This window comes from Peromyscus californicus, unplaced genomic scaffold, assembly GCF_007827085.1.
Source record: "Peromyscus californicus insignis strain IS unplaced genomic scaffold, ASM782708v3 Scaffold_6__1_contigs__length_162567912, whole genome shotgun sequence".
Taxonomy (NCBI): domain Eukaryota; kingdom Metazoa; phylum Chordata; class Mammalia; order Rodentia; family Cricetidae; genus Peromyscus; species Peromyscus californicus.
The window spans coordinates 131,106,369-131,123,826 of record NW_026294584.1 but is presented as its reverse complement, the minus strand read 5'-3'; the positions used below and the strand labels follow the sequence as shown (position 1 = coordinate 131,123,826).

Genomic DNA, 17,458 nt, shown 5'->3' with positions numbered 1-17,458 from the left:
GTGAAAACTTAAGAGTGGCTTTTTGTATCTTCAAATACTCTTGATATTTTTAACCTCTCACCATAGTGTGGTCTCATGGTTATCTTTTGCCTTGTGTTTATTTTTATAGATAAAATGTCCATGGTTGATACATATAGAATTGCATTTCTCATGTTATTGTGATTGTTTGATGGTATATTGTTTTAGTATAGAGATGTCCAAATATTTAATACATGTCTTACTAATAAAATAAATTTCAATCTCAAAATGAAAAGACCAAAGTAAGTGCATGTGAGTGCCAACATCAGGTACCAGCCAAGGATTTCAGAAGGAAACAGAAGAGGGTTTCAAATGCCCTGGAGCTGGAGTTACAGGTGTGAGCTGCCTGACATGGATGTTGGCAATTGAACTCAGGTCCTCTCCAAGAGTGATATGTATTCTTTACCTCTGAGTCATGTCTCCAGCCCACCCGCCCATTGTCTTTTTTTAAAGATTCATTTGGGATAAAAGATAGCACACTACACCCATGCATGGACTGCTAGAATCCCTGGGGAATACAAGGGAGACCACTGGAGAGCAACCTTCCTGACAGCAGAAACATGCCAGCTTTAGCAGGAAAGAAAGAGTTGGAGGGATTCTGGGGAACACCACAGGAAAGAAACCACAACTTGTGATGTGAAGGCCTCGGTCCTGACCGGGGAGTGCTGTCTTCCTAGACAAAAGGGTGTGACCTAAGGGGTTGGAACCTCTGCCCCTGATGACAGCAGGGAGAGAAGGAAGAAGAGGGGGAGGGGGGGGAGGGAAGGAGCAAGGGAGAAGTAGAGAAGGGCAGAAGACAGACTTTAAGGGCTGTACCTCCTAGGGCAGGATGGTTCTAGGGAAATCCTCCTTTCTTCTGGATACTTGACTGCAGCAGTAGCAGAAGCCACCTACAAAAGATCCCTGCTGAGTCAGCCCCTAGGCAGCTCTAGAGAGAAAGACCCCATCCTACTCAACTCACCCTGGGAACCGAGGGCATGTGCCTTGGGCCTATGACTTGAGGACTGAGGATGGGGACAACTTGGAATCACAATCACACAGCTTCCTAAAAGGTGGAAATTTGGTCTGGTAGGCCACTTAGAGCAATGGTTCTCAACCTGTGGACTGTGACCCCTTTGGGGTCAAATGGCCCTTTTACAGGGGTTGCCTAAGACCATCAGAAAACAGATATTTACACTATGATTCATAACAGTAGCAAAACTATAGTTATGAAGTAGCAATGAAAATAAAGTTATGGTTGAGGTCACCACCACATGAAGAACTGTATTGAAGGGTCACAGCGTTAGGAAAAGTTGAGAACACCGACTTAGAGACAGACCTCACACACAGGAAGGCAGCAGAGAAACAGGACCAACACAAATGTCTGTCTCTGTCCTACTGCCACAAGCAACCAGACAGATAGGGGCCATCCAACAGCACAGAGGCAGACTGCGCCCCTAGTGGAAGCCACATAGAAGCAGTCTCAGGCGCTTCTTGGGGCCCAAACCTGCCCCAAGAGGAACTACACAGAGATAGATCAACAACCCCCTCCCCCCCCAATTCCTGGACCTCCCCAGGGACATCACAGAGCCAGGACCAGCATCTATGCCATAGCCTCATAAAGGCAGGACCCTGCACTCCTCACAGAATTCTCTTTTCTTCACTTCAAAAGAAAAACATGCAATTATTTAATGAGTTTCATATGTGTATAGGTATATAATGTATTTTGATCACACTAACTCCCTGTATCCTCTCAATCTCCCAGCTATTCCTTCTTCACAACATGTCCCCCCTCCTGCTCTATGAGTTTTAAATGACTCCCTGAGTTTAATTAGGGTTGCCTACATGAGCATGGATGTGGTGTTATTTAATAGAGCATGAAAAACTTACCAATGGTTGCAGCACTGAAAAAAAATTATTACTCACCCAGGCCCACAGGCACTAATTGGCAACAGTTTCTAGGAGGGATGTCTCATAAACACACACACACACCCAATCCATTCTGGTATACACCTAAAACCCCAGCACTTGAGCAGAGGCCAACTTGGGCTACATCCCAAAATTTGGTCTCAAAAAAGAAAAAGCACAACACAGTGGTTGCTGGGTTTAGGGAGTAAAACTTTACCCCTGAGCCAATGCTACTATACTCGGGCACTAGATATTTCTCTCCTTCCTTCACCTGAGGCTCTTGAGTCACTGGGTTGTCGGAAGCTTCCAAAATGGACACCCACTTTACTGTCTGAGGAATCATACTTGCTTTTCTTCTTTGCTTTTGTTTTTGAGACAGGTAGCATATAGTCCAGGCTGACCCTGACCTCTTGATCCTCCAGCCTCTACCTCCCAAGTGCTGGGATTACAGACATGTAATACCATGCCCATCTAGGAATCATACTTTCTTATTTCAGGCTCTATTCCCATTATATATACTAAAGATAAGTTCAAACAAATTCTTAAAAAAGATTCTTAAAAAAAACTTGGTCAAGAATTGTGGGCATGTTTCATTTAAATTACACATTTCATATATTCATATATAACACTACATTACTTGTAATGTATTATAATAACTAGATTATATACAAAAAGAACTAGGAAGAATGTATACCCTAAAATCAGAATCAAAAGTTTATTTGGTTTTGGTTTATCTTTAAGAATGGAGCCTTGCAAAGTGGTCAAGCTGGCCTCAGCCTCCTGGGCCAAGTGATCCTCTTGCTTCTGCCTCATGAATAACCTGGCTGAGCAGAAATCTGCTTTTCCCTACTTTTGAATAAGTTAAATTTGAATTTATCATATCAATGAAACTCACTGCACTTTTTTATTTTCTTCAATATTATACACAAATTTTATGCAGTCCTCCACAAATTACTACCATATTTTCCAGAAATGTTCTGTTTACTTGCATTACCCACAATTGGTGAGTAGTGAGATGTTTTAAGTCTCTCAAGTTTGGAAATAAAAGTATACTTCTAAATAATTCATAGATCAAAGAAGACCAAAAATAAGGGAAATTCTAAACTCACCAGGACTCTCAAAAGTTGAAAACAAAGTTGCATGAGTAAGGGGCATATGCACGTGTGTGGGTGCATTCTCCTGTGTGTGTATCTGCACAGGGCTGTCCTCTGACCCCCACTATACATACACACTGTGCCACACTCACACCCACACATAATACAGATACAGACACAGACACACAGAGATAGGCTTTTAAAAAAGAAAGAGAAAATGCAATCAGTAAAAAAGTGGAATAAAATGCTGAAAGTTTTGGGAACCACCTGCCAACCTAGATTTGTATCTCTATAAAATTACCTTTCAAAAACAAAGGAGAAGGGGGTAATTCATATTGAGACTAGAAAGTTGTTCTACTTAGTTTCTTTGTTGTTGTGATAAACAGACCAAAAGAAAGTTGGGGTGCAAAGGTTTATTTTACCTTACAGTTACAGTCCATTATCAAGGGAAGTCAGGAGAGGAACTCAAAGTAGGAACCTGGAGACTTGAATTGAAGCACAGACCATGCTATTTACCGGCTTGCTCAGCTACTTTTCACATACAGCCCAGGCCCACATGCCTAGGAACAGCACCACCCAGAGTGCATCAATTAGTGATTAAGAAAATTCCCCTCAGACATGTCCAGGGGCCAGTCTACTAGAGGCAATTCCTCATTTTAAGGTTCTTGCTCCCTGGGTGATACTAGTTTATGTCAAGTCATCAAAAACTAGCCAGCACAAAAGGTCTAAGCTGGATAAGGAGGAATTGAGATGGGGGACAAGCAGAGTTATAAGGCAAGACAAAAAGTAAGGTCATACGAAAAAGTCATAAACCAAATTTTGCAATTGGCAAGCTAACTGAAAAACAAAATTTGGGGAGATAGTTTGCAGAGTTAATGCACTCACTACCAAGCCTGATAACTTGCACTAGATCCCAGGAATTCGCATAATGTGAGGAGGGAACTGACTCCTGCAATTCTTCTGACCTACACACACCTGCCATGAAATGCATGCTCACAAAAGCATGCAAGTGCATACACACACACACACACACACACACACACACACACACACACACACAGGCACAAATAAATGCATATGATAAAAAATCTTAATTGTTTTTACAAAATGAGTTTAGATAGAGGTAACCTGCATGAGTGAATAATGCTACTCCCATCAGGATATTAATAGAACTTCTCAGATCCCAGTACAGGGAGTAGGCTACCTGGCTATAAGTTGTTGGTCATGGAAGCAATCCCTGAGGCCCCCAAAACAACACAAACAATTGCCACTGCAGAACTATTGCTGCCAGGCATGGTGATGCATGTCTTTAAACCCAGCACTTGGAGACAGAGGCAACTGGATCTCTGTGAGTTCAAAACCAGTTTTCCCTACATAGTTGCTGTGGGATGGTCTGTATGTCAAGTGTGTTGCTGATTGGTCAGTAAATAAATCACTGATTGGCCAGTGGCTAGGCAGGAAGTATAGGTGGGACAAGGAGGAGAATAAAGCTGGGAAGTGGAAGGCTGAGTCAGAGAGATACTGTCAGCCGCCATGATGAGAAACAGCATGTGAAGATGCCGGTAAGCCACGAGCCATGTGGCAAGGTATAGATTAATGGAAATGGATTAATTTAAGCTATGAGAACAGTTAGCAAGAAGCCTGCCACGGCCATACAGTTTGTAACCAATATAAGTCTCTGTGTTTACTTGGTCAGGTCTGAGCTGCTGTGGGACTGGCAGGTGAGAGAAATTTGTCCTGATTGTGGGCCAGGCAGGAAAACTCTAGCTACACATAGTGAGTTCCAGGACAGCCAGCGCTACATAGAACAACACCTGTCTCCACAACAACAAAATATGCTACTGCTGAAAACACCATTCTCTAGTCATAGAACACAAATGAAGCTGAAACTGAGCAAGAAGCTTCTTTCTGCTCATCAGCCCTCACAGTACAAGAAGATGTTGTGCAGGCTCCTGGGGGGCTAATGTCCTCTTATGCAGCTGGGATCACTATGTGCTCCACTACCAACCACCCAGGAATGATGTGCCACTGTTGCGATGGCATGACTGCTGTAGGGGTAACCAAGTGCATTCAGGTCAGATCTGAGGCCTGCTCCACAGAATGGAAGTCATGATCAAATACTAGTGGCTGGGAGTTCATAGGCCCTAGTGGGAAAGTATTATTGTTTTGCTAAATGGACATGATGTGTCTGTCAAATTGTCATCTAAATAATTATGTTTGGGGCTGGGGATTTAGCTCAGTGGTAGAGCACTTGCCTAGCAAGCACAAGGCCCTGGGTTCAGTCCTCAGCTCTAGAAAAAAGAAAAAGAAAAAAAAGTATATTTCAAAAAAAAAAATAATAATTATGTTTATACCCACTGACTAGTGCTGCTTTCAGATTTTTGCAGAGGGCAGTTGTTAGTGTAGACTGATAACAAGACAGAGTCATGAAGCAGCCGACCTTCGAGTGCTCAGCTACAAATGGGACATCTATGTCACCTCCTCCAAGGCAGAGATGAAGAACAGGGAACACTGAAGAACAGATGGAAAGAACGCAAGAGCCAGAGAAAGGTGAAGTGCTGTCGAAAGCTGTCCTCTGGGCATGGTCTGGCTGTTGTACTCATAAATTCACAGCAGCTGTGGGGACCTGCACATGATCTGTGTAATACTGGACCCACTGACATCCTGTAGCAAATGGGGAGGGGCTCAAAAGGCCCCAACCTCTTCCCTGATCTACAGACAATTAATGGTTGCTGGTGAAATGGCATTTCTATAATGGAGTAATCCACTATTAAGGTAGCAAATGCTTGTAAATAACCCCTCACCCATGTTCCTGTATGAATCCTTAATGAACTCACAGCCCGAAAAAGACAAGAAAGTAGAAGGTGAAACTAGAGAAAGTGTGTTGGTGGAATAAGGGAAACAAGAAAGGGAAATGGGGGTATGATGAAAAAGTATTTACATATACTTATGAAAATGTCATGTAAAGTCCATTACTATGTACAGCTAAAGTATCCTACTAAAACCACTTAAAATGCAAGTAAAATATACTGCCTCAGATAAAAATTGAGGGAATTTGCTGCCAGTAGACATGCTTTGCAAGAAATACTAAAAGAGGCTCTTAAAAAAGGGAAGTAATATAGCTAAGAGACTCAGATCTGCATAAACAAACCACAAGAAGTAATAAAGGCAAAACAGAAACTTTTCACTGACAAAGAACTAACAGTTTGTTTAAAAAATATTAGTAAAATATACATGATGATCATACTTTACATGTTATATGTGGGTGAAATGAATGACATCAATGTCCTAGGAGTCTAAGAATTAGGACCATTTCACTATTGTAAGATACTTCATGGGTCATGAAGCAGTTTGGTGTTAGTTGTGAGTGAATTTAAGTTAGATATAAATAGACTGCAAAGTCTAGGATGGCTACTTTAAAAATATATTTGATATTCTAAGAAGGATAAAAAAAATCATATAGAATAATCAAATTAAAATAGCAAAATAAAGGGAGGAAGAAAAAATAGCAACCAAGAACAATGGTAACTAACAGAAAACAGTAACAAATATGATAGATGTCAGTCTAACCATATTTGGATCCCCATTAGTTAAAATTCAAAGACTGTTAGATTTTAAAAAAATAAGACTACAGGCTAGGAGTGTAGTTCATTTGATAGAGTGCTCGCCTAGCATGCATGAAGCCCTGGATTTAATCCCTAGCATGGCACAGACTGGGCACAGTGGTGCACGTCTGTAACTGCAGCACTTGGGAGATGTAGACAAGGAAGTCATCCTCTGCTACACAGAAGGGTCAAGGCCAAGACAGGCTACATAGAGCTTTGCCTTTAGAAAAAGAACGAAAGAAAGATGGGGAGGGGAAGGGGAGAGGAGGAGGGAGAAGGGGAGAGGAGGAGGGGGAAGGGGAGAGGAGGAGGGGGAAGGGGAGAGGAGGAGGAGGAAGGGGAGAGGAGGAGGGGGAAGGAAAAAGGAAATGAACAGCACTTGCCAGGCATGGTAGCATAAGCCTGTAATCAGTTTTCAGGAAGGATCATTATTTCAAGGCCAGCTTGGGAGCAGCAAATTCCAGGCCTAGCAACAGAGTGAGACCTATCTCAAAACAAAATAAGAAGCAAAGAAGAAACTTCACATAACTCGTTATATGTTGTATAGAAGAAATACACTTTATACATGAAGACATATCTACAACAAAAGACTGTCACTATGTAAGGCACCACCCTTTGCCACTGCTAACTTTCTCAGTTCTGAAGTCTGGGCTCTACTCTGCTGCAGCTACTTTTGCTTTATTTGGATTAGTATTAGCCCAGGGTGTCTTTCATTTTTACTTCAAATTGGATACTCTTTTCCTTTTATTGAGAGGACACAGTAAGCCCTAGTGTATAGCTAAGACATGCAAATTATGTGGAAAAAATAAACCTTGGCATAAAACTAACCATAAATGTGAAAGATCTCTATAATGAAAATTTGAAATTGTTGAAGAAAGAAACTGAGAAAGAGACTAGAAGATGGAAAGCCCTTCCATGTTCATGGATTGCAATAATCACTATTGTGGAAATGGCTATCTTTCCTAAAGCAATCTATAGATTCAATGCAATCTCAATCAAAATTCTAGTGACACTCTTTACAGAAATAGAAAAAAAAAGTCTTAAAATTAATCTAGAGCACAAGACCCCAGAGAGCAAAAGCAATCCTGAACAATAATAATGCTGGAGGTATCATTATATCTGATTTCAACTTTATAGAGCCATAGAAATAAAAACTGCATGGTACTGGCAAAAAATCAAACTTGCCGGGCGGTGGTGGCGCACGCCTTTAATCCCAGCACTCGGGAGGCAGAGCCAGGTGGATCTCTGTGAGTTCGAGGCCAGCCTGGTCTCCAAAGTGAGTTCCAGGAAAAAGCGCAAAGCTACACAGAGAAACCCTGTCTTGAAAAACCAAAAAAAAAAAAAAAAAAAAAAAAATCAAACTTATTGATCAATGGAATAGAACAGAGGACCCCTGTTACATGACCATGCAACTACAGCCATCTGATTTTTAACAAAAATACACATTGGAGAAAAGACAGCATCTTCATTCAACAAATGATGCTGGGGCACTAGGTATCTAAATGTAAAAAAGCAGAAATGAAGGCCTTCTCTCTCTGCATAAAAGTCGCCTATAAACAGATCAATGACCTCAACAAAGATCTGAAACTCTGAAACTGCTAGAAGAAAAAGTAGAGTGCTTTTCAGGATGTAGGCATAGGGAAGGGCTTTCTGCACAGGATCCTGCTCAAGAAACAAGGCTAGCAATCAACAAGTGGGTTCTTGTGAAATTAAAAAAAAAAATTTTAATGGCATAGAAAAATGCCAATCAAATGAAGAAACAGCCTACAAAATCAGAGAAAAATTTGCCAGTTGCACATGTCAAGAGGATTAGCATCTAAAATACACAAAGAAATCAAAAAACTAAAAACCAGTAAAACATCAACCCAATAAAAAAAATGGATCACAAAACCAAACAGAGTTCTCAAAAAATGAAGTGTAAATGGCTAATAAGCTCTTTAAAAGATGTTCAACATCACTGGCCATGAGGGAAACGCAAATTAAAACTGTTTTGAGATTTGATCTTCCCTCAGCTAAAATAGCTACCATCAAGAAAGAAAAAAGTCAACAAAAGCTGGCAAGGATATGAGGAAGAGGAATGGTTACCCACTGTTAGTGGGACTGTAAACTGGTGTCACCATTATAGAATTGAATGTTTCTTTTTACTTGTTCGGGTTTGTTTTGTTTTGTTTTTCAAGACAGGGTTTCTCTCCTTGAACTCAGAGATCTTCCTGCCTCTGACCCCTGAGTACTGAGATTAAAGGTGTGCGCCACCAACACCCAACTAAGTGAGTGTATGGTGATATTTTATTTGTACTGAAATGTGATTTTACTTGTATGTTAATAAATAAAGTTGCCTGGGGGTCAGAGCTAATAGCAAGCCATAGCAGAAGCTGGGCAGTGGTGGTGTATGCCTTTAATCCCAGCACTTGGGAGGCAGAGCTAGACAGATCTCTGTGTGTTCAAGGATACAGCCAGCATGGAGATACACACCTTTAATCTCAATACCAACCATAGAAGACTTGGAGGTCTGTATAAATGGGCAGTGACGAGGAGGTCATGTGGTTAGGTTTACAACCAATGAGAAGGCAGAATAGAAAGTCAATAAAAAGGACAAACACACAGGAAGTAGGCCTCTTGCTGAGGAGGACAGCATCAGCAGTGAAGGGTAAGGTTTTTGGCTCTTAGCTATTGCTCTGACCTCTTGGGCTTTCATCTCTGCATTGGCTCTGTGTTTCTTATTTAACAAGACGGTTACATCTACATGAGTGTTTCTCAAAAAGCTAAAAGCAGAACTACCATATGATCCCATATTGCATTCCTGGGCATAGAAAAAAATGGACTACATATTCTACTACAGAGAAAATGCACATATATCATTGCTATTCTATTCACATTATCTAGGAAATGGAATCAACCAGGATGCCTACCAATTAAAGAATGGATGAAAATGTGTTACAGATACACAACAGAATTTTATTAGGCTGCAAAGAAAAATAGGCTGCAGGGAAATAGAAGGAACTAGAAAATATGCCGCATGAAGTACCCAGACCCAGAGGGACAAACATGGTTGCTCTCTTTTATATGTGGATGCTAACTTTGAATTTTTAGATTTGTGTATTTAATTTGGAATATCTTGTAGAGCTCAGGATGCTGGAAAAGACACATGCAATGGGAAAGGAAGCGGCCTCAAGGGGTAAGGATACATTAGAACACATATGCTGTGAAATAAAGGAGGAATACTGAGGATTAAAGGGTTAAGAATGGATGCAGGTGGGGAGACAAGGCAGAGGAAGTAGGGTGTAGTTGAACCCAGACGAAGAATATATGAAAAGTCCTTATGGAAACCCAACACTTTGTAAACTAATTTAAAAGTTCCTTAAAAGAAGGAGTTTGACCAGAGGTACTCTGCATGGTAGACAATGCCTCCTCTAGAAGACATGAATTATTAAGCAAAAATTCACTGCAAGACATGGGATACCTTCCTACAAGTTATTAGTCAAGGAACCCCCAGAGGCCCCCGAGCAATGCAGGCTATTGTCATTGTTCTTGGTTGTCTAGAAGTAGATGGCAAGACCCTATTGCTGAGGACACAATACACTTTGCTTGATGGACAAAGAAATCAACTGGACCTGACCTAAAATCTTCCTTCTGCTGACTAGCTTTCATAGTGCCAGAGGTGCTATGCAGGCTGCTGGGAGAAAAAGCCATCGATAGTATCACTCAGCAGCAAAACCTGCATGCTACAATACTGACCTGTTTGGCAAGATGTGCCACTGGTACAATAGTGGTACAAAGGTTATGGGGTTAAATACCACTTTTTTACTGGGTTTGAAGCACACTTTACAATAGTGAATTCATGTCTGATACAGTAAACCTGGTCAAAAGCCTATAGTTAGGAAGGTCACAGACCCTAGTGGGGAGCTCACTACTGTAAGGATGTGTTGTCAAACTGCCTTCTTAATATTTGTGTTTATACACACAGATTAGTGCTGCCTGTATCCTTGGCTAGAGAAGCTCCTCTCTACAGTGGTGAGCAGTTAATGCAGAGGTTCAAAACTGGTCAAAATGTTGAGAATAGTGAGTACTGAGTGCTCAGCCATGACATGACATCTTTATCAACACATCTTTCCTTTCCCTGCTGTCACCAAGGCTCAGAGAACATTGTGGAAAGGGGGCAGGAAAACGTAGGGGTTGGAAGATGGGAAGGAGTGCTGTGAAGTGCTGTCTTCTGACATGATGTGCTCACTGCAGCTATGGTCACCTGCACAAGACCAAGCCAACAAGATCAGTCAACATTCCAGCCAGCAGCATTAGCTCAACTCAGTCGGTTACAAAGAAATCAATCAAAAAGAAAGGACATAAAAGGTAGAGAGGGGCATGTTGAGGGGACCTGGAGGAATAGAAAAGGGAACTCTGGGGTACACATGATAAGATGCACTGATTATATATATGAAGTTGCCAAAGAATAAGAGTAAAAAAAATATATGGATGAACACTCTTTAAAAACAATAACAAAATATTTCTCATTTTTCCACATACTCCAAACCTGTGATTCTTGGAAAATTTTATAGGCAAAGTTCCACAGGGTGTTCCAGAGCCAGCAACACAAACAAACAAGACTATTCTGAATAGCACATTAAAGAGACTCAATAGAAATTATCAAGACTTTTGGTAACTATGACAGTATAATATTGACAAATGGGTCAGGACAATAATATACAGTGAATATGAAGTGAAAAAAGACAACTAATAAGGTAAGGTTATTTTTAAATCTACACAGGAAAACATCTGGTCTTATCTAATATCAAAATAAAGAGGGTTATGCGGAAATGGCAAATTACTCTAAAAAAGGAAATGGTTTAGAGTAAAGAGGTCTTTTCTCGCCATATTACTCTCCACTGTGTCAGTGAAGGGAGTCTGCTCACTACATTCCTTCGGGAGCCCACACTGATGGAGCAGCAGCTGTCATGCATAAAAATGATTGTCTATTTGTAGCTCATAGTCCATAATTAACAATATGGCTCCATTACTTATAAGGAACCACAAAAACAATCCTCCTCCATGTACAGGGAGAACATTTATTTAGGGAGCAGCAATGCCAAAACCAAAGGCATATGAGGGACTCCACTGCTCCAGACAGCCTCGTACAGTTCTTGGCACACGCAGCATTTTGCACACCCTCTAGAAGGGATGTCCACACCTTCGTAAACCACTGTTCTGGTTAGTAAACTCCAGAAAGAAAGTTAGAGAGCCAAGGTATAGCCTTCCCCAAGTGTACAGTATGTACATTAGGTTCTCAGAAACAAATGACACTATCTCCAGACTAAGCATTTTCCTTGATAAGGAAAAGGACATTTTACATTTGGTAACTCATGTAATCCTGAGAAGATCATTGGCAATTGTTGCTATCATTATTCCTATTCATTAAGGAATGTTAATGTGGGAGCCAGTAAGATGTGCTTTAGGGTGCAACAGTGGATCAGTGGGTAAAGGTGCTTGCAGCTTGCGACCAAGCCTGATGAACTGAGTTTGACCCCAAGACCTACATAGTAGAAAGAATCAACTCCCATAAACTGTTCTCTGACCTCCACAAGGGTGCTTCTGTAGCAAGCATACATACATGTGCGTGCATACACATAAAATAAGTGAAAATGTGATTTTAAAGATTAATGTTAATTTGCTTAGTGGATTTGGTACTTCTGTCCCTTCCAGACCTGCGACAGTTCCCTGACAGCTACCTCTTCCTCTCTGCTTCAACACAATTGCTCCTAGGTCACCGGTCTCCTTAGCCTCCTCCACAACTCACTTTCTCCCCTCCCACCAGGCACTAGTAGTTCTGAACTCATCAAAAGTTACCCAAAGGAAAAACCTTCTGCAGGAACAACTATTCCCTCTGCAGGACTAACTCAAGCACTGTCCCCTCTGTCCTCTCCAGCCACATCTTGCTAATTTGGAGTCTTGAGAATCTTCCCACATTAGTTCCAACTGACATGCAGTGAGGAAGAAAAAAGCCATCCAGAAAAGCATTAAAACTGATATTTTCATGAAGGCTGTTCTTTTGAAGTCTCCTGCAGAACACAATGACTCTCACTGACTCTGTCACTTAGAAAAAGGGGTATATGTGCCATTATTTGATGTGGTTCTAGATTCAGCTGCCCCCTAAAACTACCCTAAGGGAGAGGGATGAAGGAAAGGCAAATATTCAAAAACTCGGATATCCAGAATCCTCGATCTCCCAAAGATCCACCCACTCTCATCCTTCTGTAATTCTGCATTTAAGTTGGCTGGAGAGCAATCCTAACTAGTACCTTCATATTACAAACGAGTCCCAGTTGACTCCACCAGCAAAGATCTATATATATAGTGTTATAGGGAATGATTTAATTTCCTAGTCAAAACTGGACAATCATAAATGGTAATCTGAAATCTGAAAGAGTAATATTAACATAAAGTAGCATATGACACCACAAATACATATACCACAAAAAGATATTATATGTCATTCAAAATCCTTGCTATGTTAGAGGAACTTTGAATATATATAAATGTAACCCAAACACTCAGAAAATCTCCATTGTAAAGGGGGAAAAAAAGGATTTACAAACTGATATAAAAAACAAACAAACAAAACAAGTTCTCTAAAAGAGATAAATTACATTCACCATTAAAAGCAACTGCAAAATAGTTATGGTTCAATTTGTGTAATCATCCTAACTTGCTAAAACTATTCTGAAATATTTATTTCATGACATTAACATGATGCCAGAGATCTGAATTAAGGAAATCTTGTGGAGGGGGATAAGACGAAGAACAAAGGAATACAAAGGAGGCAGGTTCTAAGTTGGTAACTGTTGAAGATAAAATGGAGATTTTATTATTCTATTCTTTCTAATGCCATATGTTTAAATTTTTCTCCATTAAAAAACTTTTAAGATATTTAATCCTCATATTGTAGAAACTAAGACTAGTACCTTCCAATCTTTGAATTTTTCCTTTCACAGAGATAACAGCTTCAAAGGGTGAAACTCTTAGTTCAAAACATGTTCCAGTCAATGTTTCGATGAAGAGTTCCATGGTGTCATAGAAAGGAAGTTTGAAGTAAAATGGTCCCACGTTATCTTCATTGAAGAATGGAGGCTCTTTTCTGTTATCCATTACTTTGACTTTTCTAATTCCTCTGGAATATGTTGTATGCAACTGTATTCCAGTTCTACCCAAGTCAGCTTTGAACATTGGTAATATGTATCGTTGTTCATGTTTAAGTTTTGTACCTGAAAAAACAAAAGTTCGTTTTTTAAAACAAATCTGTAAGTCCCTTCTTTGTTAAGGTTTTCCAAATAACTCTGGCTCATACTGGTCTTCCAAACAATCTCAACTTACTTTACTAACTTTACCTGTGTCTAGTAATGAACTTTCCTCCCCTGCCTCTGAAATCACTCCTGATGTAGACTATTCATGAAGAATAGGTAAACTTTTGATTCCTTACGGTACCTTACCAGAGTTTAGCATTGTTGCTAATATACAACACATGATTGACAAACATTTTTCTAATATTCAAATTCTACATATCAATATAGTTTTGTAAGACTTTCCAAGTATATGTACATCCTTTTCTAAAATGTTTATCTTTTAAACCATATAAAACTTTAGCATCTTATACATAATTACATTTTGAAAAGAATGGCAAACAACCTAATAAGTCCCTTTAAAATTGATCCACTAAATAAATAACCAATGGTAATGATGTAGACACTAGATAGTCTCTACTCACAAGCATACAAGAGTAAGAGAGACAAACACAACAGATAGACACATAAGGTAAGTTAATAGTATAGAACTGGCAGCAAGAGTGATCACTGAAAACTGCTGTTATTTGGAGAAGATCTCATATGGGGGGGGGCAGAGTCCTAAGCTTAAACAACACAAATGAGTACCTTTCTGGAGAGATGAGGAAATCTTTTTTAAAGGAGTTTTGTTGAAATATAATTCACAAACCATAAATTGACTTACTTAACATCCTAAATTCACTCATTTTTAATGCTAAAAATGTTCAGCCACTGCAACCATTATTTCCCCCAGTGATGGGGGCTGACCAAGGGCTTTGGGTATGCCAACCATGAGTTCTAGCAGTGAGTGACATCAATAACCTCTTACAATCACCTTTATAATATTTTCACCACCCCAAAAGCCTTACACCCAATAGCCATCACTCCCAAATTTCCACATTGTGGAATATTCCTTTATACTGTCTGAATATATGTCACTGTGACTGGCTTAATAAAGAAGCTGACTGGCCTGTAGCTAGGTAGGATAAGGTTAGGCAGGACAACCAGATTAAGAGAATGTTGGGAAGGAGAAGGGCAGAGTCACAGGAGTAGCGAGCCAGATGCAGAAGAAGCAACATGGGAAGTTCATAGATGAGGTAAATGAGCCACAGGGCAGCACACAGATTAATAAAAAATGGGTTAATTTAAGTTGTAAGAGCTGGCTGGAGACAAGCCTAAGCTATTGGCCGAGCAGTTATAATTAATAATAAGTCTCTGTGTGGTTATTTGGGAGTGACTGCCAGGACACAGAGAAACTCCATCTACACCCCATTCTGCTTCTAAGTCCAAGGCAGCAACTATTCCACTTACTTTCTCTATAATTGCTTATTGCAGACACTTCACATAAATGAAATGATACAATATATGATATTTTGTGACTGGCTTCATTGCTTTGCATAAAGTTTTCAAAGTTCATCCATACATTAATACTTCATTCATCTGGTGGATGAATAATAGTCCCTTGTATGGATCTGGTGCATATTATCTCTCCAGACACTGATTTAGGTGCTTGGGTAGGTTCCAATTTGGAGCTAATGCACATACTGTTATAATGAACAATCAGCTATCATTTGGACAAGTTTTCTTTTCTTGATGATACATATCTAGAAATGAGTGTGCTGGGTCACAGAGCAACTGTACTGGGCAATTTATGGAATTATTAAACTGTTTTCCACATAGTTTGAATCATTTTAAAATAAAGTAACAATAAATTGAGGGTGTAGATTTTTTCACATTTTTGTCAATACTTTTTATTATCTTTTTACTAAATAGCTATTCATAGCCTTTGCCCACTCTTTACCACTGGATTGAAAGTATTTTTTAAAAAAATATTCTAGCCGGGCGGTGGTGGCGCACGCCTTTAATCCCAGCACTCGGGAGGCAGAGCCAGGCGGATCTCTGTGAGTTCGAGGCCAGCCTGGGCTACCAAGTGAGTTCCAGGAAAGGCGCAAAGCTACACAGAGAAACCCTGTCTCGAAAAACCAAAAAAAAAAAAAAATATATTCTAAAGGATAGGGAAGAGAGGTTGTGAGAAGGAGTACAAGGAAAGACAGCTAAAATTAAGGGTCATTTGAGGCGAAATATAGAAACCTAGTACAGTAGAAAATATATACATATATGAAGGTAAATTAAATGAAATAACCAAATAATAGGGGAGATAGCATCCCAACTGGCCATCTTTTGTCACCAAATGAAGCTTCCAGTGCTGGGACTAGGTTACATCTAATTGAGTTGTTGGCCAAAGGGGCCCCACAGGAACCCCCAAACAACGCAGGCTGTTGCCAAGACTATGGGTTCCTCTGCACAAACTGACAGCAAGGCTCCAATGCTGAAGACAACACCTACACAACTCATTGAACATGGAGACATAGAGCTGGTGCCTGCATAGAGCCTTCACCCCTACATTCCAGCATCTTTGATAAAGGAAGGCACTCTCCATGCTATCAAAAGAGAAATGTAAACACTGAGCCAACCACAAACCCTTTACCTACAATGGTATACTGCCTGCAAGATAGGCTAGGGCAATGGTGGCACAAAGCTTGGGAAAGTAACCAACCAACAACTGATATGATTTAATGCCTACTTCACAAGATGGAACCCAAACCCAACACTGCTTGAGACTAAATAGCCCAAGGACCTAGGGTAAAACTGAATAATACTAGTCTAAGAAAAGAAAAAAATGTAGTGATAAAAATGACTCCTAATAACACTCTGCTATACTCATAGATAAGTGTCTTGTTCAGCCATCATCAGAGAAGCTTTCTCCTATAGCAGATGGGAATAAATATAGACCCACAGCCAGACATTATGCAGAAAGTAAGAGACCTTGGAACACTCCGCCCTAAATGGGATGTCTCCATTACATCCTTCTCCTCAGAGCTCAGGGAACTCCACAGAAGAGGAGGCTGAAAGAATGTAAGAACCAGAGGGGATGGGGGACACCAGAAGAACAAGGCCCTCTAAATCAACTGAGCAAAGCTCATAGGAACTCACAGAGACCGAAGCAGCAAGCACAGGGCCTGCACAGGTCTGCACCAGGTCCTCTGCATGTATATTACGGCTTCCAGTTGGGTGTTTTTGTGGAATTCCTGAGTGTGGGAATGAGTGGGTCTCTGATTCTTCTGCCTTCTCTTGGGCTCTTTTCTCTCTGTTGGTTTGCCTGGTCCAACTTTAATCTGATGGTTTTTGTTTTATCTTTTATTTTGTTATATTTTTTAAAAAATGATTGAATGAAAACCTAGTCACTAGTGCCATGTCAGAGAAGCAGCAGGTGGCAATGGACTTCAGGAGTCCGGCCCACCAGGATGCAAGGCGCTGATGAGTAAGTCTCAGATAGGCAAGGTCCCAAGGGCTTTGGCTCCTGAATGTCTCTTGTTACTGCTGTGCCTTTACATGTTTGCCACTGTCGTTTTTATCTGGTATAGGGCATGATATAAATGGGTGTGGGGGGATCCCCACTGCCTTTAATGTAGTGTGATTATCTCATGGAACTATCCTGCTCTACTGGGCATTTTTACATGTGAATTATTATGAAGATGATTTCCTC

General features: G+C 40.4%; 1 protein-coding gene across 18 annotated transcripts in view; it reads right to left on the bottom strand.

The window, feature by feature from the left end:
* LOC128098387 (WASH complex subunit 2) overlaps positions 1-17,458 on the bottom strand; it is a 195,392-nt gene that overhangs the window by 114,490 nt on the left and 63,444 nt on the right. For all 18 annotated transcript variants that reach the window (XR_008214228.1, XR_008214232.1, XR_008214229.1 and 15 more), the window contains exon 31: positions 13,558-13,857. Coding sequence is in view for 11 of the 18 variants with exons in the window: in XM_052719441.1 (XP_052575401.1) it covers positions 13,558-13,857 (300 nt within the window). In the remaining 7 variants the exon portion in view is untranslated. The remainder of the gene's footprint in view (positions 1-13,557; positions 13,858-17,458) is intronic.